The 22,952-nt window shown below is 40.9% G+C and overlaps 3 protein-coding genes across 5 annotated transcripts; 2 read left to right on the plus strand and 1 right to left on the minus strand.

Moving 5' to 3' along the window:
* The first annotated feature begins 154 nt into the window (after positions 1-154).
* LOC136436564 (large ribosomal subunit protein mL63-like) lies at positions 155-2,349 on the plus strand. Its single transcript, XM_066430629.1, has 3 exons — positions 155-337; positions 912-1,023; positions 1,703-2,349. The coding sequence occupies exons 1-3, from the start codon at positions 234-236 to the stop codon at positions 1,910-1,912; spliced, it is 426 nt and encodes a 141-aa protein (XP_066286726.1). The 5' UTR covers positions 155-233; the 3' UTR covers positions 1,913-2,349.
* On the minus strand, positions 2,340-21,383 carry LOC136436563 (kynurenine/alpha-aminoadipate aminotransferase, mitochondrial-like). Of its 3 annotated transcripts, none has more exons than XM_066430628.1 (14): positions 21,187-21,383; positions 14,679-14,781; positions 14,273-14,341; positions 13,689-13,818; positions 13,493-13,567; positions 12,898-13,107; positions 12,650-12,715; positions 12,297-12,379; positions 11,663-11,759; positions 11,283-11,344; positions 10,927-10,991; positions 10,629-10,733; positions 10,024-10,127; positions 2,340-3,820 (listed from the first exon to the last, which is right to left on the minus strand). In XM_066430628.1, exons 1-14 carry the CDS (start codon positions 21,251-21,253, stop codon positions 3,761-3,763), a joined length of 1,296 nt encoding a protein of 431 aa, XP_066286725.1. In that variant the 5' UTR covers positions 21,254-21,383; the 3' UTR covers positions 2,340-3,760. The 3 variants fall into 3 exon arrangements, with proteins under 3 accessions (XP_066286725.1, XP_066286724.1, XP_066286723.1); XM_066430627.1 differs by lacking the exon at positions 21,187-21,383 and adding an exon at positions 19,714-19,847; XM_066430626.1 differs by lacking the exon at positions 21,187-21,383 and adding an exon at positions 16,638-16,773.
* LOC136437117 (uncharacterized) lies at positions 6,582-9,608 on the plus strand. Its single transcript, XM_066431593.1, has one exon. It carries the CDS (start codon positions 6,594-6,596, stop codon positions 9,606-9,608), a length of 3,015 nt encoding a protein of 1,004 aa, XP_066287690.1. The 5' UTR covers positions 6,582-6,593.
* Positions 21,384-22,952: the final 1,569 nt, after the last annotated feature.

Genomic DNA, 22,952 nt, shown 5'->3' on the forward strand with positions numbered 1-22,952 from the left:
ATTAAAGAAATTCGAATGAAGTCTATCATCAGCTAGTTGATACAAACACAGTGTTTGTGTAATTTTCTTGGCTAGCTACTCACATTTATGGTTTTGTTAGATAAATGGTCACCATGTTCAAAATGAATGCCCCTTACGTATCGCGAGAAGTTACGAGAAATCAACGAAGCTGGAGAGGTCAGGGGAGGGCACGTCGACTGAGCTGAGTTAGGAGCTGCAAAAAATATAAAATCATGCGGTTGTCCATGGTTTTATCGTATCTGCCAAAGACAGTGAGAGGAATGAGATACAAGTGGTACTACAACACGGAGCACGTCCCCGGAAAACAGTGGACTGGGTGAGTAGGAGCAGCACAGTCCTACCTGACCGAAAATATTATAAATTTCTAGTTTCTACTCTACTACAGTAGTACTCTACTCTACACTACACTACACAAACATGCGGCTGTCATCGCCGTCCGGGGCGGGCACATGCATCTGTTATCATCATGATATCAAAACTGACTTTGAGCCAGATATCATAGATAAGAGTAGAATAGAGTAGAGTAGATCCGTTCGGCCAGGTAGGAAGATCTCTTCCAGTTGAGGCCGCTCATCCATTTTACTGGACTGACAAAATTTTCCAGGCTTGTGTGGACAGTCTAAGGCTTTGTAGTTGTATACTACTGGGTGATGTTCCATGTGTTTGTCGAGTCATACCGTGCCAGGCAGATCCAACCATTGTGAGTTAATATTTGTCAGGTTAGGGCTCCCAGTCAGGAGAATGGTTAACTTAACACTGACCTTGTTGGAAGTTGTTACAATATATAATTGTAGTACCCACACAGGAACATCCTGCGACTGCCCATAGCCTCGGCCTTGTTAGAATGACAGCAGTGCTAACAACAGATTTACCGTACTTGTGACCCACAGAAAGCACCGTCGATGGCGGCCAATCACGTTGACGATGAAGAGGAACACGGTCAAAAGATTGCGGTGGGAAGCAGAGACAGAGAAGTATCTGTCCACCTGTCACTTATCCCAGGTGAGCAGAAAAAACGGGTAGACCAGGGAAGATGATAGGTGGGAACATGTGTCAAAATGGGAACTTAATTGTTCAGGAAAGGAACATTTCTAGATACATCTGAAAAGATAGTTAGTAATAGGAGCGGTACTATTGTACTTGTTTTTCTAAAACCAAAGGGAAGTTTTCAGTTTGAGAATCACAGCATATGGGTAAGCTGTCATCAATGAGATGCTGTTTAGTAAAGTAAACTATGAAAAAGGCCAAGGAGGTTTTATCTTGAAAAGGCCAAGGAGGTTTTCTCCTTGAAAAGGCTAAGCAGAACATAAACAATAACTAGATTTGAATACAACAACATAATCTCATACACAAAGACTCTTTCAACACCTCATTTGTTTTATTCAAAATCAAATACCCACAGATGGGCTGCATTGGGGAATCCCTTCCAGATTTCAGGAACTTTGTGTTCAAATACTTGAGACCAAAAGAACAACTTTCTTTCATTATGCACATGTACTTAGTATTAGACTTCATAACAGTGTGATGTTACTTGAATTTGACAGTAGGGTTGAAAAGAGTATAGACTTACTGACACAGTATGGCTAAAATTAAATAATACTAGAGAAAGATCTAGAAAATGTCCTAACTCATCCCGGCGTGATTGTTAGTAACGTTACTAGTAATGCTTTATATTTCACAGGCGGAAGAGGCATATATTGATGATAAATCTCGTGCCACAAAGGAACATGAAGAGATGATTGATAAGAGGTACCGTGCAAAGATGCCTGCACACAAGTACATGCAGGATCAACTAGATCATCTGAATATCCACAAGAGATGGGCAGATCCCCAGGAATACCAGAGAGACATTCCTATTCGAAAGAAGAAGTCATACTTGGACTTCAAGTGAATAAGATTGAAGGTGTAGCCATAATGCGATAATCAAAATACTGTATGTTAAGAACTACATTTTGACCTGGATGAATGGCCATGATTTCATTTTCAAAGTCAAGGCAGCCGAGTTGCTACACACATGTATAACGAACTTTGTTTCTTTTTCAATCAGAGATGTCTCATTTTCAGCCAATGAAATCCCTGCTATGATAGTATCCTTTAATGAAAACACTCAATGATGCTTAAGACCAGTGTACTCTTGCAAGTATTTGCAACAGGAGTGATACATAATATGTATAACATTACTGTTTGTCTGCGTTAACAAAATTACTATTGCACATGTTGAAAACGGTTCTGTTTGATAAACTATGAAAAAGCAAAACTAAGATGTAGAGGAATATGAGTGAAATGGAATACAACAAAATAATCTTCCAAACAAAGTCTCGTTTTCAACACTTGTTTTATTTTATTCAAATTTCCGCTTTAACATAAAGCACTTCCTCACTTCACTGTGGAAAACACCATGGGATAGAACCATGTTTACCAGCATGCTTGGTAACGTTACATAAATTTAGCATGTAATCTGAGGACAGAGACATTTTCTACATAATTGCCACACCACTTAAAGTCGTAATAAATAATTCATACATTTTGTAGAATAGACTCATTTGAACCACACAAACTTGTTTTGTCATAGGGGGTTGCTCACAAACTGCCTATGTCATCACGTAGGTACGTTAAGAAGAGAAGGCATTCCCACAAACCCGACCGGTGTCACAGAGCCCATTGTTTCGCAGGCATTCTTTTCCCGCGGGTGGACCTGGCGCCGTACACATGCCGTCAAACGTTTCAGGATATTGCTGTTCAGTGGCTGTTCCTCTTTTTTCATGAATACTGAGAAAAATGGCTGATTTTGTACTTATCTGTCGTAAATCAAATTGAAATGGACACCTGCTTCCTCCAGGTTCGGGAGATGTCGTTCAAACACGTCCCATTCTTTACCGACATGCGCAGTGACATAGACAGTTTGTGAGCAAAACCCCCCTTTGATGAAACAAGATTGTGCGGTTCAACTTCGTCTATTGGATGTATCAAAACTCAATTACAGTTGCACCCATAATGACATTTAACTGTCACTTTCATTTTGATCACAGATAGTTTCAAGCTTGTACTTGCCAACAAGAAGCTGCTTGCTTATGACAATATGAGTACAGTAAAGAACTTTTATACATACACATGTAGCCACCATTACAATGTATTACATTTTACAATGTATTACATTTAGACAAACCATATCCAGTGTATCCACAAATGATAGGTTATAATTACCTGCTCTATGATATATCACAGGAAGGATATACAAAATTTGCCTTGTCAGCTGTCATTTTTCCACCTTCTCAATACCTTGTTAAGGTATCTTTAATCTTTATTAAACATGTACATCAAACAACTACTTGTTTGATAGTAAGTGCCACTCTTATATAAATACTTTTTTTTTACTTTTCTGAGCAAAAATAATGTACTGGCCATGGTTGGCTAGATGTTGACTATGATACAGTGCGGACTAATCGTCTAACCTCATAACCAACATCTTTCGCAGGTAGTCATCCCTAAATGTGAAAGATGTTGGTTAGCTACTGGATCAGTTCACTTTCAATATAATCAAGTACTGGCTTGTTAGTAACTCAATGAGTTTTTGCAGCTGCCATTGTAGTTTGCTTTCATATCAATATCACTATCAGTGATTCACCCTATGACTATGTTAACATATAAATGTGAAGAAAACTCAAGAATTTAGATGCTCATGTAGCTGTTTAATATACATCCGCCCCTCAGATCAAGTTTGTAGTTCAGCTATTTGAGATCACCCAGATGCAGTCAGTTTTAGCTCCTTCTTCAACAGTGCAGCCAGTCTCTGGATACCCTGGGGAAGTCAACAAGTTGATTTTAGCTTCCCTTTGTGTAAAAGGTACAACCATGATTACTGAGTATGAACTGCACCACACAATTAAGAGGCGTAAGAAAAGGCGTAAAAAGTCAAACAAGGAAACTTATACTACAACCCCAAAATATCTTTTGGCTCTTCTAATAGAATATTCGAATGATATGGATGCAAAACAACAACAGGATGTACTGTAGACAAAAATGTATGCATAAATTGCTCCACATTTTGTATGATATACTGTAATATTATCTTAAACGCTAAAAGATATGGCTTCAATCAAGGATGTAACGTTAGCTTCTGTTATACACAGAGTTTGATTTTTTCAAGAAGAGGAAACTGTTTTCATACAAAGCTTAAAAACAGGATGTTTGTTCCATCAGACACTGTTTTCTTCAGACTGGAGGAGTTGCACGGAACTTCTTTTGAATGGAGGCGTGCATTTTTCATCAAGTTCACAGAATTTGGACAATAAACTCTATCGAGTAACAAAAAGCCTTTTTACTTGATGAGGAACAAGATTGGGTATAAATGTGGAGAAAACTCCCAGCTGCAGCACAGCTTCAGCAGGATTGAACAGAAGAGGCACAGTCAATCCAAGCACTTGAGGGAAGGACTCAGACTCCGGGGAGGGCATTCTTTCCTGAGTAGAAGGCTGCCTCCTGGCAACAACCAGGCAAGGAGAAAACCTCCATCTGTGACTCGTCCATGAATCTGGTTCTAGTAGCGGTGAGGAAGAAGTCTTTCAAGGTACGTAGCATGTCTCCTTCAAGTGTCTTTCTTCCCAAGGCGTATAGAAGGAACTCCTATGTTGATTTTTCGCATGTTGAGACTGCTTTGATTTTGTGTCATTCCCAATGTGCATTATGGTCCTCATGCATATGGAAGCCTACCATGAGCAGCTATTCATCAATGCTAATGAATGCGACAACGTGCTGCCGAGTTAGAGGGACTTGTACATGTAAGCCTTTGAGGGATAGTACAGGTTGTGGATTCTATACTATGAAGATGGTAATAGAAAAACTACCAAATTCTGTTATATAAACAAGTTTTAACTTTACCACCGTCAGTCCCAATTTTATAACCATAAAAGACATCAGCTACAATATAAAATTCATGTGACTATTGAGGACATTTTCCCATCAACAAAGGATACGAGAGATACAGGCTTCATAGAATTTTTAGCGGTTAAACATTTAACTCAACACTAAGAAACAATGGCTGTAATGTAATAATAACCATAATGTATGTATTGAACTTTCCTCTTACTAGTCTTAGGCTCCGTTAATGATGCGAAAATCAAAACGGTTTGATTCCTTTTGGTTGATTATTTGTGAACACGAACGCTCCAAGTCAGATTGCTGAGCCACCTCTCGGAAGTGGTCTGTGACGGTTTGTAATAAGCAGGGACTGCGCAGGGTTCAACAAATTGTCATCATGAACAGCATGAATCCGGCTTTCCACCGTGTTAATGACATTGTACCACCGCATACTTGGGATCATAGTTCACAGCATCACTCTTGGTTAGCGTGGAAAAGTGAAAGTTTTTAGCTGTCAATGTGATATTTTGGCTGCAATTTTTAATCGTAAAATGTTATGGCCGCCAACTCTACTTCTCACTGGTCCACTGAGGAAACTGTAGCTTGTGTAAGCACAAAGAACACTGGGAACTTTTTTGTTGAGGTGTAAGGAAGTATGTTTATCTTTTGACATCAATATGGCGGAAGACATTTGAGGAAGTTGTTGACATGTCGGCAGGTACTTGCAAACTTACTGAACTTTTCTACATATTTGGTAAGATATCAGTAACAGAGGAAGGACAGGAGAACAGGACCTTTGCAAAAAGTTTGTTCCCATTTGATACACACTGCTAATGCAAGAGTTTGGCCATGATAGCTTGAGTTCCATGATCTAAAGTTATAAGCCAACATAACTTAGCGGCAGCTCTTTTCTTCACTTTTTCCCATAGTGAACAGTGCTTTTGATGCAGAATGGTTTAAACATGCAGTTTTAGTTTGGTAGAGATAATGAATTGTGCATACATCTATACTTCATTTGACATCTTGCTTTGAAAATATGACTTGCAATTTTCCAGGGTGGGATGAATTGCTTAATCATTTTAATCCTAAGACTGCTGTTGCGCAAGTTCTCTAAGTATTTTGATAGTAGTAGTAGTCTTATCAAAGAGACCTTTGCTCACAGGCATTTGATACTGTAAATCATGAAACTTTTGCGGTGTTTTATTTTCGCAGTGCTCGATCTACCACAAATTCATGGCACTGCAAATATATTGTATTGTATGGCTACTTTAATACACAATTTATGACACAGCAACCTCCTGCCACAAAATAACACCACTGCAAAAGTAAATAAATTTACAGTACTCCAAGCAGGCCCAATGGATTGCAAAGACCGTATCAAACTGGAAGAAGGAGCTTGTATAGCAAAACGTACCTCCTCTGTCAGTTTGATACGGTCTTCGCAACCTATAGATCTGCTTGGAGATTACATGTACATAGTCTCCAAGCAGGCCCAATGGATTGCAGAGACCGTATCCAACTGGAAGAAGGAGCTTGTATAGCAAACGTACTTCCTCTGCCAGTTTGATACGGTCTTCGCAACCTATAGATCTGCTTGGAGTTTACATGTACAGTGGTCCTCTTGTATGACCTCATACACCTTCATACTTTATTGCAGACAGTAACAATAAGAACCTCGGACAAATTCTTGACTACGGTACATCAGCTGTGCAACCATGAAAACTACAGGGAGACCAAGGCCTCACACACACATACTACTGAATCTGATGGTGTGTCTGTCCCTGTGCTCCATTCATGGATGCCCAAACAACATCCTCGGAAGAGTGAACTGCAGAGAAAAGAATCTCTTGGCAGTGCCAAGCGGAATTCCGGCCACCAATGTCACAGCTGACAACACCTTCCCCACAGTCAGACTAGACTTGCAGTTCAACTCAATAAGCGTCTTGGAACATGGCATATTTTCTAACCTCACCAGCTTGCAAACCTTGAACATCTACAACAACAGGATACGTAGCATCCAAACAGGAGCCTTCATGGGGCTGGAAAATGTCACAACTCTTGACCTAACCAGCAATCGGTTAGAGTCCTTAACAGAGGGAATGTTATCCGGGCTCCATTACGTAGAATACTTGGCTTTCAGCTATAACGACATAGCATACATGAGTGAGAACATTTTGGGTAGTTTTCCACGGTTGAAAGTGCTGAAGCTTGGATCAAACAAGCTGACGTCTTTGCCATCGTTTGCCACACATCCTCGTGAGAACCTCGAGCAACTCTACCTGCAGTACAACAGCCTCTCCCTGGTGCCATCCAGCACTTTGAACCAACTGCCAAGCCTTACAACTCTGGACCTATCAGGAAACCAGCTTACTCAGACCATCCCCGAGCCATTTACAGGAGTTCCTCTTCTCCATAGCCTTCAGTTGAATGACATAAAAACAGAACTGAGTTCTCACTTCACAGGACAAATTTTCACAGGATTACAACAGCTTGCAATATTAGAACTGAATAATAATAGTATGGATGCTATTCCTTTCAATCTTCCCAAATATGTGCCCAACCTTGAGCAACTGTCCCTTCAGCGTAATAATCTGACTCAGATTCCGAATGATATCTTCTTCCCCCTCCCTAACTTGACCCATCTTGATTTTTGGTTTAATACCATCCAAACAATAGACATTGGTGCCTTCAGTGGTCTTCCCATGCTCAACAATCTAATCCTATCCAACAATATGTTGTCCACAGTTTCTGAGGGGACACTGGAGAACATTACCCATGATGCCTATGTGTACCTGGACAGTAATCCCTTCAGTTGTGACTGTCGCCTGGCATGGCTGAGAGACTGGTACCAGTCTTCCAGTGTCCACAGAATTTTCTACCCGACATGTGATACGCCCTCTGGACTGAAAAATCAAATGATTGCTGACATACCCTTTGAAAGCTTTATCTGTGTTGCCCCCAATATAGTTCAGGTTGAAAATGATTTGACAGCAGTAGATGCAGGGACTGTGACGTTACACTGCAACACCACAGGTTTTCCTGCACCCGTTGTCACATGGACACTACCAGATGGAAGCATACAGAATGGTAACACCATACATGTCACAACCGCATCACACAGTGAAGGGACGTACACATGCCAAGCCAGCAATGTTGGTGGCAATGACACACTTTCAATAGTCCTTAGTAGTCTTTCACTTTCCCCACAAAATAAGGAGCTTCAGCTCACTACAGAAGTCACAAGAATTTCCACATTCACTGGCCATGGTTCATCTTTAGCCCCAGTAGGGAATGTGCAAAATGTTTCTAATGGTTCCAATCCTATCATTGGCATTGTTTTCGGCTCACTTGCATTTTTTATCATAGTTGTCATGGTTATTCTTGCCTTCACCTGCCACAAAGGTCACTGTTGGGGTCAAAAATCCTGCTTACACCAGGAGAGAAAAAACAAAAAGGCAGGACAAGATCAGGAGGTTGTTATCACTCTTGAGGATGTAGAAATTACACCAACAGGGGAGGAGAACATTTATTCCACCCCAGAGGAGCCGGCATGTCCTGTAGAACACTACTCTTCTTCGAGCAGAGGTCATCAAGGACAGTTAGGCATGAAACAGACTATGAGTATGACAACAGAAGATGAATGGGCATCTGACCATCACTATGAGGTACCCTCACATCTCAACCACAAGTATGGAAATATACATGGTAAAACCAATGGGACGACACAACCCTGTTACAACAGTCCTGGTGATCACAGTTCACCCTGTCACTCTGTAGGGTCGAAGGCAAACAAGTCTCAGAGTCCATTTCGTGCAGTTCTCACCTCCCCAATAAATCATGACAGTTGCAGTGAATCACGAGAAACCGATTATCCTGGGTCCCTGCCACGTGGCAAGATGGTGATCCCAAACCATGGCCAGGATAGGCCCGCTCTCCCTGCCAGGTTTCACAACATGTCCAGTGGAAATCATCAGTCAGGATTCATACATGCCCCAGTGTCAAGTTACCCTACCGAGCCCATCTATGAGAACATACAAGAGGACAACTTCAGTGACAATAGAACGAGCCACACGCCTCCGAGACACACCATATCATTTGGTTACCATTCAGTCACACCAGAAAGAGCCTCCTGGCCAAACCGACAAAATCGAAGGCGCAGGAAAGACCTTAGACAAAATACGCTGCCAGGCGCAGGTAGAGATAAACACAGCAACCAAGAGATCACAATTCACGGCTCCCGCCACTATAGTCCTTCCAGTCAGCAGATGATGCCAAACATGGCTAGTGGCTTGGTGTCCCGGGCAGGGCCAATACCCACAGGCAATGGTCCTCCGAAACCACTGCATTCAAGTGCGGCAAAATTCCATGCTATGGCCTATATGCTAACAAACACGGAAGGTGGGAGGAAAGTTCTGAGAAATCCTTCCAAACATCTACCCAACAAGCATCCCTCTGATGAAGCAAGAGATCCCACTGACTACATCATGGAAGAAAAGTCCAAACTCGACACAAAGGAAAAACTAAAGCATAAGGACAAATACAAATCTGAAAAAGCAAAAGCTGGACAACAGAATAAGCTGCAAAAGGAAAGAGAGCCTCTTCCTGCTGGTCTAGTGATGAGTATTGCTAAATCTGTAACATCTGGTGATAGGACTGAAACACAGACATCCGGTAGTGTAAAGGCAGAGAAAATAGGAAGGTCAAGAAACATGTCTAAGCCATGGTATTGAACTGGATGTAATCTGGATGTAAACTATCATGGTTTTTCAAACAAATCAGAATAATTATATGTTTATGGTCCTGGCATAAGAATTGGTTTCTTGTATAAATGAGCAAACACCACTATCTCTTTTGTCCAGTAAGCAAAATACAGCCGCTATAACATTCTTATTTGAGTTATAAAACTTTTTGGATGACAAGTAGATTCTACTTGTCATCCAAAAAGTTTTATAACTCAAATAAGAATGTTATAGCGGCTGTATTTTGCTTACTGGACGAAGTAGATATTTCTTGAAAGTTTTGTCATATTTCTAGATGTTTAAGGCTATGTCTTAAAAGTTAATTCAGTTTTCACAACTTTGGTTTGTGAAGGACAATAAATCGTAGCACTGAAAGGACCTCTAACAATGCTGTATGAAAAATTACCTTATCAATGTCCTCTTCAGGAGCCTGTGAATACGATGCCCTGATGTAGGGGCTGGGTTCTGCATCATTGGCAATAAACGCTTTGCCTGGAGCAAACAGCACACCTGAAACAGAGAACAATGCATTAGGAAGGACATTTGAACACTGAAAATTGCTGGAACACTCTGCTATAGGATTTTTGAAGTAGGATCATGACCACGTTAAGTGGTAAACACCACTTCCGTGAAGTGACTTGTCACAGTATTTTGCTCTTGTTGCAGATTAATAAAATGTGCAGCATACTAGTATATGGTTTGCCCAAGAGGTTAACCTCCTTGGTTTAACATTCTTGATTGATGAAAAAGGGGTGTGGTCAAAGACAATTTTCAAATGATTGCACAAGTAGGACAAATTGACTATAATGTCGTTTAAAACTTTTTTATCCCACGGCGTTCTATTGTTTACACCCTCTTTCTTTAACCTACTTGGATAGATCCAACTTGTCAAGCTGAAAAATGTTGTTCACATTACTCTGAATTCCGCTCTGTCCCTGATTTTTGTGACATGGTAAAATCCTATGTTTTCAGCATGAAAGATTCTCGTAGAAACAATTGCACCATATTTACCTGCATCCAGAGCTTTCTGCATGACCAGGTCAGCAGTATCTTGGATTCCCAGCAGCTTCATCCACAGGAACATACCACTGTCTGGGACGGTCCACTCTGCATAGTCTGCCACAAGTACACCACGAAAAATAGGTTATTCACACACAAAAAATGGCAGGGATATAGTTATAATAATAGTTGAAGACAAAATGTGAACAAACTACTGGTTTCAAAAGAAATATCAGCATGGTGATCCTTCTTAGTTTTGACTTGATTAACATTACAGATTGATACACTAAATGATGTCAGGGTTAAATACCTTTTAACCAGGTGTCACATGACTCCACAATGATGTCTCTCCGCTTGCGGTAGAATTCTGTCACACTGTTAATAAAACATAGGCAGAGCAACAATGATAAAACAATGCCAGCGTCAAACCAATACAATGCAGTTTTTAAACAAATTCTGAAGACAATAAAGAAAATCCACTGCACACTGAACAAGGAGTTTGAAGAACCATATCTTGAAACTCCTAGCTATAATTAACAATCTATTTCGGGGGCAACTTTCCACAGAAACAAACAATGAGGCAATTATTCCCTTTGTTGTATCTTTTTAACTAGGGTTTTTAAATGGAGTGTAACATTACATCAGATTTTAAGTACAATGACGCACCTCTCCGTGTGAGCATCAAAACCCTCATGTCCCCACTCCTGCAGAATCAGCAAGCAGATCATCTGGGGAAATACAAAGATGCAACATCTCAGAGATGGCCATAATGTAAAATACATAATGTTAGCTTGCAAAATCATCATAATGATTGTTCTATAGTGTTCAGTAAGTTTGATTGTATCCTCCACTTTCACTCCTTGCTAGGACCAATAAACACACTTCTCCCATGATAATTACCTTCGGATGATATGGAAGAAAAAGAACTCAGAGAGACATCACAGGAATCAGATCTATTCATGATTTAACCTGTTCACCACAGAGCCAACACATGTTTATAGCAAACATAGGTACCAAATGATATATAGGTCTTGGCTTTTTCCTACCTGTGACAGTGTGTTGGCATGCTGGGTGCACACCTGCATGTGGAACACCAGTTTCTCGATCAGGGGCTGTGGACCTGTTGCAAAGCCAATGCGCATCCTGTGTACAGGATACAATTATGGTATTATCGTTATTAAGATACCAGACTTAAGCTTATAGCATTTGTTTGTATGGGCTATGTTTTAAATGTAAATGGCTGTATTGTTAGCCTGAGTGTCATCCTGTTTCAGTTCCAGGCTCTGCCTTCACCAAGGCAGAGCCTGGAACTAAAATAGGATGACACTCAGGCTAATGTGTTGTGACTTCTGGCTTAAATATTCACTTGACTTTTTCAGAAGGAACTCTGAGAGGAAACATCCACATCTACACGTAGTACTGTCAGTTCAAAAATACTTTCCTTGAAAGTGTTATAATTAGCAATTATAAAGTCCTCCTAGAGCAATTTTATGCACACCTACTCAGGTAGAATGGATAACATCAATAAAGATATTATCATTAGTTTTTCCAATAGGTAAAATTCATGTTTGGTGCCCATAGCTAGAACATACTCAAGAGTTATTGTGCTGCTATGGAAACTCGTTAAACCATTTCACATCAACAGTTTGAAATAATTCAAATTGGATATGGATTACTTACCCTGCAGACAAAATCTTGGAGAAAGAGTCAAATCTGATGACTCGTCCATCAACGTCCATAGACAGGTAGCTGGGCACAGGAGTCTAGAACATGCAGACGTGGCAGAGGTATAGTAAACGGTACTCTTACAATGTTACATTAACAGGTTTAGCAAAAGACTATTGATTGTTGACTAATCCTAACACTCAGAAATTAGAGCTATAATTGAATATGATATCTTGGCAGAAAACAGAAATTTTAAATGAATGCACATAGCTTTTGTCCCTAAAAATTCAAATAGGTGATAGAGTTGATAGCCTTACTTTAGCGTTTGATATCACATTAGCATCTTAAAGAAGCATTGTGTTACTTACCTCTGAGAACTGGATGAAGTAGTACGGGTCATCCTCCAGGATGAGGAAGTCATACTCCCGGGCTATCTATGGGGTAAATGCAAAGATATCAACAGTCATGAATAGTACAAACTAAGAATGGGGAAGATACTTTTGCTCCCAGCTTTGAAAAACTACTAGGGGTTTATCTATAAGTATAAATCCAGTGCTCTTTTACTGCAAAATGTTTTGCCATATACTATATAATACATATTATATAGATAGTGCACCTGATACACTTGCTGCTTCCGTTCGAAGGAGGTGGTGACCCCCGTGGGGTTGGATCCTGCGGAGACCGTGTAGAACACCCTTGGAATGTCTGACCACACGTCCGCACTCTCCGCAGGGTTCCAGTTGGACAGGATCTTGCGCAGGGAACTTATCTTCGGTCCCTGCTCATCTGTCTCCACCTCCAGGATATTACATCCCATTGGTTTTGCCTACAGAAGGGGGAACAGTTCATCAGTTTAGACATTTCCAGTTTCATATCCACCTACCGTGGCAGCCAACTCATTTGGTACAAGCCCAATAAGCTCACAGTTTGAGGTGCACATGTGGGTTATGATTCAAAATTAAAGGCTTCTCAGGCAATACTATCAGAATGGCCAGGGGCCTTCAACTTGACATATTGCACACAGTATACATTGATCACACTTCGCATGTGAACTTAAACCATGAACTGGCTTTTTGAGATGAAGGCATACTTGCCTTTAAAAAAGTTTAAGCATCATGTGACAAAATATCTATCTGCTCTGTTTAGTGAAACAATATTCAGATGATTCTTATTGATATACAGAATGTATATCATTGTACAGGTATACTCACAATAGACAGTATTCCAGGATATGTCGGGGTCTCGATCAGGACATTGTCACCTTGAGTCACCAGCATCTCCATAGTCTGATTTAGAAAAAAAAACATGTTGAATTTAAAGTGATGAATTTCACATATATCTCATTGCTTTTAAAGACCAACATTCTTGCATATTTTGCACAATACACCAGATACACAGTCTCAGTACCTTGCACATGGCCTCCTGGCTGCCTGCTGTCACACACAAGTCCATCTTTCCCTCATGATGCAGGTAGTCGGTGGGGGGGTTGTGTTTTCTCCTTTGAAGCTGCTTCCCCCATTCTACCATCTCTGGATGCCTAGAGATGACCCAAGTAGACATATACTGTAATTCACTTTGTCTTCATGGTAGCAAAATATCATCATGGTGTAAGGAAAATGGACATTTTCACTGAACTTTAACTTCACGGTGGCGGCAAGTGATTTACAGAATGGATGTGTGAAGGAATCATAAATAATTACAACAGGTTTTTACTGTGATGATAAGTTCACGGTACAGAGTAACAGAGGTGACCGTGAAAACAGTGAAAGAACAAGAATTACAGTAATTCAACATCTGCAATCATAATGTGTAATTAGACAAACATCTTTTTGCTGGTTTTATAGGTGCTTGAAGAGCTTATTATACTGTACTTTTAAAAAGACAGATGCATAAGAATGAGCCCAAATATCCTGACTTTCATGCAGGTTTGAGATTCCTCCATTGAAGCAAGCGGAAAGCTGACATGTGTTATAACAAAGAATTGTGCCTACCCTTGTGACATGGTGTACTGCAGACCCTGGTTCATCCAGAGTGGGGACAGGTCAAGTTTCTTCCCCTTCCTGTAAAGCAAAAAGGCATGATGTAATGAACATTATGCTGGTGCACCTAGCAAATAAAGAAGTATGCTATGATAATATTGCTGGCTTCCATATTAACGTTTCTCTACATTCGTTAGATCATGAAATCATGAAATTCTTACAATGGTTTTGTTTTAGCAGAAACCTCTTACCACAAAATCATAGCATAACTATGCATCTGCATGAGTTTTGTTGAAATTGGTCAATCCCAAACTTCAAACACTGCGAAAACATCCTTTAACCATCCCACCGCAAAGTCAAAAACCAAGTCAAAAGTACATGTATTAACAGTAGCACTATTACAGGTTAGATAACCTACTTGGTGAACAGGTGTGCAGAGGACAGTGGGAAGCAGGAGGTGTTGGGCATGCCTGTCGACAGGGCGATCAGCGATCCCGGAGTCGCCCGCTGCTGGATCTCAACTGCAAGGACAACATCAATATATATTAGCTAAAAGATCTTTAAAAGACTACATGTTCCATTAGCATATCTTTAACTTTGTTATAGAAAAATTCAATACATGTTACACTGACTGCGCTAGTAGACTCACCCGATATTTTCCACCCGATCTAACTACAGATGAGTTTACTGAAGACTTGGAGACAATGCATGATGGATGGCCTGTCAGCAAGCAGACCGATTATGATAAGGTCCATTGCAAATGTCACTTGTAGCAACTACCTCCAGCTTGGAGCACACTCCCGGTGTAGTGTCCTTTCTCTGCCATATTTGGATAGGTGGAGTGAGAATCTAGGTCAGAAGTTTAGAAATCTAGTTCGCTGGGGCTCCTAGGATCGTTTTGGTTGTTATTCTGGCTCTGTAGGTTGTGCTGTCGAGGAGTTACTTTTGTTTTTCTGACACCACCCCCTTCCACGTCAATCGTTTCATTAAAAAAACTTTGCCTTTCTACATATGCTTGGAGCTCCTCAAGTTTTGGAACATGCACAGAGGTTTTTTTGGCGGGATGCATGATGTTCAGCACGTGCTTGTGATGATAGATCAACTGGGGTGGGTCGAAAACCCTTTTCAAAGCTACAATGCTAGATTCGGTGTCCCGATAACTCCCACCAGTGCGAAATCGGATACCACATAAGTAGGTCACCTGTCATCGACCTGCGTGCCGGGATGCCAGACAGTGCTATTAGACGAGGTATAGAGTGACAGGAAGACATCCACAGAGTTTGTGCAGATGGATTGCAGAAATTCCTGTGCAATTTTGGGAATTCTTGTAAATCGGGCGTAAAATTATTAAAGGCAGGCTAAACTAAAATTTCGTAAAGCATACTGCAGTATGTTAAATATACCACTAAGACCAGTTCTGACTTGTTTTACGCTAGTCCATCATAGATTAGCGTTTTTACAACATTTGAAATTCGCGGTGTGGTGATGTCCAAAGCCCTTTGACCTTTCAGACGTCAGATTCCGAGTGGGAGGAATGGCGTCTGGAGCAATTCCTATGGTGAAGGTGTGGCCGACTCGGATTCTAACGTCACAAAGGTCAAAGGTCTTTGGACATCGCCAGTATTACATCACCACACCGCGAATTTCAAATATTGTAAAAACGCTAATCTATGATGGACTCATGTAGAAGAAGTCAGAACTGGTCTTAGTGGTATATTTAACATACTGCAGTATGCTTTACGAAATTAAGTTCAGCCTGCCTTTAAGCTCGCTCCTGAACCTTTGCCAAAAACAGTATAAACCTTCTTCTTGGGGGAGGTAATTGACATTTCATGTAAAAGTAGGCTGTGAACACCACAACCGCATGCTCCGTTATGCCCTTTAGGCAAATTTATCTGCGATTGACTTGATGGCATACGAAGATGACTGCCCCGCGCCAATCGCGACACTCAAATCAAAATTCCACAAAGACTGTTATGGATACTCATTTTACCCTCAAACTGTGAGAGGCTGGAATTCACTACCTTAGGACGTCACGGACATAGCCGATCCTCCCAAGTTCAAGGAGGCTGAGTGCTCCTGCACCTGAGAGGACAATAACAGCGCAGCGCACTCCCCTGGGCGCTAAAATTACCCCAACAAGAGGGGTGTTAACATGTTGCCCAGTACTCGATCAAGAAGATCAAGATCAAGATTTTGTCCTTAACGCTTAACGATGAATTCAGGATAACCAAAGAGGTTTTGTAAAACCTCCTTGGGATAACAAATAACGTGCCACCACATAGAAACTAAGCGACCAATCACGCTTCATTTTGGATCCTTGCAGTTATAATTTTTTACCGACACAGAAGACATGGAGACCCGCTGAATAACTCACCCAATCCACGCAGAGGCGAGGCTGCCCTGGTCTTAGCCACAGCGTTCAGAAACTTGGCGTAGTTCATCTTTACAACAACACTCATTATGATCGGAAAACCTCGTCAGCAGTATGCCGACATTGCCTGGCCTCGTGAACTTCTCATGAACTCCAAGGTTAGTCCATTTATTAACCTGGGGGTGGCGCCAGTGGTGTCATTTTACCACGGCCGAAGTTAGGCCATGTTGATTTGATTACATGGATGACATCCCTTTGGTCACAAAAATTGATGTGAGCGTGCGAATAGAAATAATTATAAGTTTTGCAAAAAAAAGTTGTCTTCGTTGTGAAATCTAATGGGTCAGGAATGTTGATCAAATTGATTAACACACAGAGTATGGTCTACCGAATAATAGATTCTTCTTCTCTTTTTCTTCATCTTCTTTGACTTTGGCATACTATGACATTACTAGCCGTTTCACGAAATACTTTTCTGCAATTCACGGCATAACGTTATATCTACTAGTTTGCTTTGTACTATTTACAGTATGAGTATGGTCTAAAACTTCTTTTTTTTTTATTTTTGGAAACGGATGGCCTTGTGGACAGGATGCTCCTGTCAATAAGAATTGCGGGTTTCTTTGCTGTCGATAAGAATTTTTGTACACTTTTTGTGCCCTCTTAAGTACTAGTATTTTTTTCTCAACAGTTAACTGTTAATGTGTGGTGGGAGCTGGGGGCAAGAAAGGTTTTAGAAGGAGCACCGGTCTGACCGGACGCGCGGGCAATGGGGAAAACAACGTTATAACCCGACCATATGATTTTTAAGAACACCCCTCCCTCGGACCTCCGGCTAAACATCAAAGAATTTTAGATCTGTGCAACTAAAAGTACTCTAAGAGTAGTCTGCACATGTATGGTCATGTATCAGTGTCGTGCGCTCGTGCCCATTGTTGTTACCCAATACAACTTGACTACGTACTAGGCCGAAGGGGCCCACTGTCGAACTTGACCTTCGTTTTCCCAAATCCTACCCACCTACAAGATATAACAGGTGAGTGGGAGTTGGGAAAACGAAGGTCAGGTTAATAAGGATCGATCCACAGCTTCTGCAGTTATGCTGTCCATAGGCGCACGCGCACTCACAGGCGGACACGGCACAAAACATAACCTTCTTGGCGATGGTAACAACTTTAACAAAATATTCCAAGCATTTTACATTATATTTTATTGAAAATGGTAGGTAACTTTATTGTTTATGACATCAAGTACATGTTGAGTTTCCTAAAACAGCCTACTCAGTTCAACGTTCTGTTGTCGTTTTTATCTGAAGAAAAACACCATTTGGGGAAACTGCTGCAGTGGAAGGTAGTCTGGTTAGTCCTCTGTACATGTATACTGGTGAATCATTAGAGACTAATTCCTACCAGTGCCCTAGAATAATGTCCTTACTAGATCGTAATGCTAATCAAGACGCCGTCGAAAATTCGGACATCGAATTTGGGCATCTGAATTAGTGTTCTTACTTTGTTTTGTTATATCTGGAACCTGAGCCGGTCAGAATCCCGCCAGTCGGATCGCTGTCCCGGACTCCGTGCAACCCGACGCACGGGCAGTGATCTCAAGGACATTATATACTACAAGATATTTATATACAAAATTGGCATTGCGCTATTCGAAACAATTCCAAACTTTCCTTTCTTTCTACCTTGAACAAGAATTATAAGCAAGAAAATTACCTTTCAAACATTAAGAGCCTTGATGTACATAGGGCAATCACAAAATTCAGAATTGTCTGTCATAAATTAAGTATAGAAACGGGGAGATTTCAAAAACTTCCTATCGACCAGAGGGTTTGTCCATTTTGTCCAGAGGTAGTTGAAGACGAATATCACTTTTTGATTGTATGTCCCAAATATTTTGATATACGTAATTCACTATACTCAATGCTATCGTCGGATTTACCAGGATTTATCTCAATGGACTTGAATAGCAAATTTTAGTACATAATGACATGTGACAACCCATGCATGGTATACATTGGGAAGTATATCAAAGAATGTCTAGACGTTCGAAACTCCTCCAACAAGAGTTCCGCGACCTCATATCTCCATGAACTATTCTGTTTATGCAAATGACTTTCACATTCACATAATATATGCTTGGTCATGAACACATTTAACCAACTTACACATGTCGCAATGTTGACAAACCTTCATCTAACACTTAGATGAATTATGGCGCTTTTGCATTAATTATGCAAATTAGGAATATATATTTGCATAATTGGTAACTGTTGATACTTCACTTGCCATAAACTACATCTTTTACATGTATTTGAGTCTTGTAATGGAAAACACTTGCAAATGTAGATTTTCATCATTAGTTATGCAAATTAAGTCCAAATTAGCATAATTTGCACTTTACTGTGTACATCTCTTTCTAAGCTACCTGCATACTAAATATCATGGAAATCCGTCTTTCCTTTGTTCAGTTATTCCCCTTAGAAGATTTTCACAATAACGCCCCTGCAGTTCCTGTGCAAGCTGCTAGGGAGCCCAAACCGACACCACTTCTTTATTACATCACAAGCTATTTGCCACCCAAAAATTAAGACCATAGCACGTCCAGGTCAAAAGATACAAAAATGGAAGTTATGTTGCAGTACCAAGGTCACATACCAGGGAGCCCAAAATCGACCTTGAACTTCGGCTTCACAACACCTGCCCACATACCAAATATCATCTTAATCTATCAAGAGGTTCTTGAGTTATGCTGACTAGAGTAGTGCGGAAACACAAACAGACAGACAGACACACCCAAAACAATATCTCAATTTTTCATGGAGATAATGACTGTAAAATCCCATTGTCATCCCATACTACTACACCATATTGTATAAGATAGACTGATTAGCCTTATAGAATGTTATCCATGTACCAGTGAATTCCATACTTTGTACCTTGCACAATTGTTGTGCAATAAAGTTATGTTTATAATGGATAATTTCCTTGGTGACCTCGGCATGGAAACATCATCGCAAGTATTGTATATGTATTTGTCGCGCGCTCATGCTCAAACTGATGCTGTTACTCACCTAAGTTGCTCAAAAACTCAGTGTTCCTGGCTCTGCTGACAGCAGTCAGAAACCGTCCGTAGTTCATTTTGTTCTTGACTGCGACAACTTAGCTTTTGAAAGTTACAAGCGATACAAAGTATGCTCGATCCGTCCCACTGCCAACCAATAGATCGACAGACAACGGTGCATGCCGTTGCACCGGTTTATCTTCAAGGCTAAGACATGTAAATTGTAATAGCACATTTCATTTTCTGTCAGGGGTCGACGATAGGTCAAGTCCATCTATCTAGGACTAGAACAGGCTACTTTCTCAGTCCCTCTATCTAGGACTAGAACAGGCTACTTTCTCAGTCCCTCTGTATATCTAGGACTAGAACAGGCTACTTTCTCAGTCCCTCTGTATATCTAGGACTAGAACAGGCTACTTTCTCAGTCCTGTATATCTAGGACTAGAACAGGCTACTTTCTCAGTCCCTCTACATATCTAGGACTAAAACAGGCTACTTTATGTCTATCGTATTTTTTATCTGAAGAAAAAGTTTGCATCAGGAGAATTTCAGCTGTTCATTTGGATGAATGTCTGAAGTGGAATGCAGTCTGCCTCGACACGTTTAATACGTTCAACATTTTAGTATTCTGTATTTCTCGTATTTAAGTGTCTATTCCCTAGGAGTCCCCTATAGCCGCGAGCTAATCAAGACGCTGTCGAAAATCTAAATATCGGATTCAAACGTTAGAATTGTTGTTCTAACATTTTTGTTGTCTTTTATAAATCCTTAAGCTGCCACTCTTGGAAAAATCCGTATGTTTTTTTAACTAGTAGAAATCCAGAATCCCGCCTGTCGGATCGCCGTCCAGGACACCATGTTTGTCACTTCCATTCTACAACAACTTTCATGGTGTCTATCTGGAAAAATTACCCATCTTTTTTTCGCCCTCTCGCATTGAATTTGGTGTCTGCAGAGGATATCATCCACAAAATTTACATGATATTGGCCTTACGTAAAGTGCACTGAGTACGCTCTACACTAGTAAAGTAGGACAGGCCGACTACACATTACGTAGAATCAAGAATCAATTATTTCAAACCTCCTTGGTAGAATCAAAATATATATCGCTCTACGGGAAAGGGCATGGACCACCTAGAACCCCGGCCCCAGTCAGTTAAGGAATCCCACCAGTCGGATACTGGCCGGCCCGGCGGCCCCGGACTCCGGTGCAAGTGTAATCTCCATTCCAAGCAGATCTACACGGTGCCAAAATCGTATAACTGGCTAGCCAGAGAAGCTCCAGTCGGCCAGAGAAGGTCCAGTCAGGCACCGTAGTTCTCTGGCTGACAGGAGCTTCTCTGGCTAGCTTATACGATGTTGGCACCGTGTAGATCTCGGCTCGGAGATTCAGAGTGCGCGTGCACTTCGGCATGGAAACATTGACACGATTACTGTACACTGTATGTCGCGCGCTCATGCTCAAACTGATGCTGTTACTCACCTAAGTTGCTCAAAAACTCAGTGTTCCTGGCTCTGCTGACAGCCGTCAGAAATCGTGCGTAGTTCATTCTTGTTGTTGACTGCGACAAGATAGCTTTTAAAGTTGATCGGTGTCGCTACCAACGAAAAAGGGTGGTGCGGTTATTCGCGCTGAAATACGGGCCAGATAGAACAGGTAGCATTGAAGACAAACCAGTTAGTCAAGACCCATGTGGAAATTTCCACTGGCATAAGGCCACAGCAAGTAAATTTTATGGATGACATCCTCCGCAGACTCCAAAATTAATGAGATAGGGCGAAAAAAAAACAAGGCGGACAAAAAAAAACAAGATTCCAATATTTTCAATTTTTGAGATCATAAATCTTGTTAAACACGAATTAAGGTGACGAAATATGATATCATGACCAACAGGTCTTTTATTCCTGTATTCAACCAATGAGGTTTCATATATAATATAAAACTTCCTTGATTCAACAGTAAACATGTCCTTGTAGATGTGTATACATCATCTCAATAGACTAACTACAACAAATGCAGAAAAGAGCTTGTTGTACCATCATCTGAAGCAATTACACTGGGTATTCATATGCGATGAAACACCTTGTGTATACAGCTCAATCAACTAGAACCCCTCCCATTATTTATATAATGTCCTTGCTAGAAAAAATGCAGAAAACAGCTTGTTATTATACCATCATGGGCAGGAACTACACTGGGTATTCATATTCAACGAAACATCTTAGACTGTCAACATTAAACTGTTCTTGAAGATGTGTACACAGCTCAATTAACTAGAACAAATGCAGTAAACAGCTTGTCATACCATCATGGGCAGGAACTACACTGGGTATTCATATGCAATGAAACACCTTAGACTGTCAACGTTTACTACATATTTGCCAATTTTGGCATGTTGACCACCGTCGGAGGGCAATGAAATTTCTTGTTTTTTATTTCGAAATCAGGCGAAAATTAATGAGCGCGCTGATGTCATCCATAAAAATTACTTGCTGTGGCCTAATGATTATACAATGAAAGGATTCACTGACCAATCAGTGGCTTGTCAGCGTAGGGAGTGGACCGACTGTCAGACACCTTACCTTTGATAGCTCACATCTAATCTCCAAGCAGATGTAGAAAGGCAAACTCGTAACGTGCCGCTGCTCATGTCCTTCATTTTCATAAATAAGAATCGTGTGCATTGCCTGTCCAGAACACGAGATATCAAAACTGGAAGTCCCGATACCTGAAAAAGTCGCTAAAATGTAATCATTTGTATGTGTCATCAAAGCTAAGGAAGGTCTTAGGCGTGAATGACCGTGGGGTGGGGGTGGGGGGTTGTCACGCTCGTCCCTAGCCTGATTAGTCTATTCTATAGCGCCCCGCGACTTCTTTTTGTACTGGGCCGTTTGTGCAGCCAGTCCGGACCGTAGCCATTTGGCCCCAAGCCTGGAAACGGCACCTCAAAGCGAAATTGAAACACGCCTAGGAAACACCAACTCACCCGCCATCTTTCATCTCTGTTCAGAGACCTTTCAGTTACCCTTCGGATGACAGTAACTATTTTTGGCGTACCTTCGGGCGACACTTTTTTTGCAATTGGCTGCTTCGGATAATGTACTAACAGAACAATGAATGACCTTGGACAAAGAGCTAGCTGGTCGAGCGACATTTTAATTTTCTTAAGTAGGATGGGTGAAAGTGCGATGAAGGTTCGGTTAACACAGACAAAGAGATGGGTTTTATCATACTACGTACAGCTGAAA

This window comes from Branchiostoma lanceolatum, chromosome 6 (assembly GCF_035083965.1).
Source record: "Branchiostoma lanceolatum isolate klBraLanc5 chromosome 6, klBraLanc5.hap2, whole genome shotgun sequence".
NCBI classification, from domain to species: Eukaryota; Metazoa; Chordata; class Leptocardii; order Amphioxiformes; family Branchiostomatidae; genus Branchiostoma; species Branchiostoma lanceolatum.

Excerpts from the sequence above, each read along its gene's own strand:
- LOC136437117 (XM_066431593.1), top strand. The coding sequence starts at position 6,594 with ATGAAAACTACAGGGAGACCAAGGCCTCACACACACATACTACTGAAT.
- LOC136436563 (XM_066430626.1), bottom strand. The coding sequence starts at position 16,722 with ATGAGTGTTGTTGTAAAGATGAACTACGCCAAGTTTCTGAACGCTGTG. Across the intron at positions 13,568-13,688 it reads GCCAGGAGGCCATGTGCAAG|ACTATGGAGATGCTGGTGAC; the intron begins GTACTGAGACTG and ends TTTCTAAATCAG. Across the intron at positions 11,760-12,296 it reads TCCAAGATTTTGTCTGCAGG|GATGCGCATTGGCTTTGCAA; the intron begins GTAAGTAATCCA and ends TCCTGTACACAG.
- LOC136436564 (XM_066430629.1), top strand. The coding sequence starts at position 234 with ATGCGGTTGTCCATGGTTTTATCGTATCTGCCAAAGACAGTGAGAGGA. Across the intron at positions 338-911 it reads CCCGGAAAACAGTGGACTGG|AAAGCACCGTCGATGGCGGC; the intron begins GTGAGTAGGAGC and ends TGTGACCCACAG. Across the intron at positions 1,024-1,702 it reads CCACCTGTCACTTATCCCAG|GCGGAAGAGGCATATATTGA; the intron begins GTGAGCAGAAAA and ends TATATTTCACAG.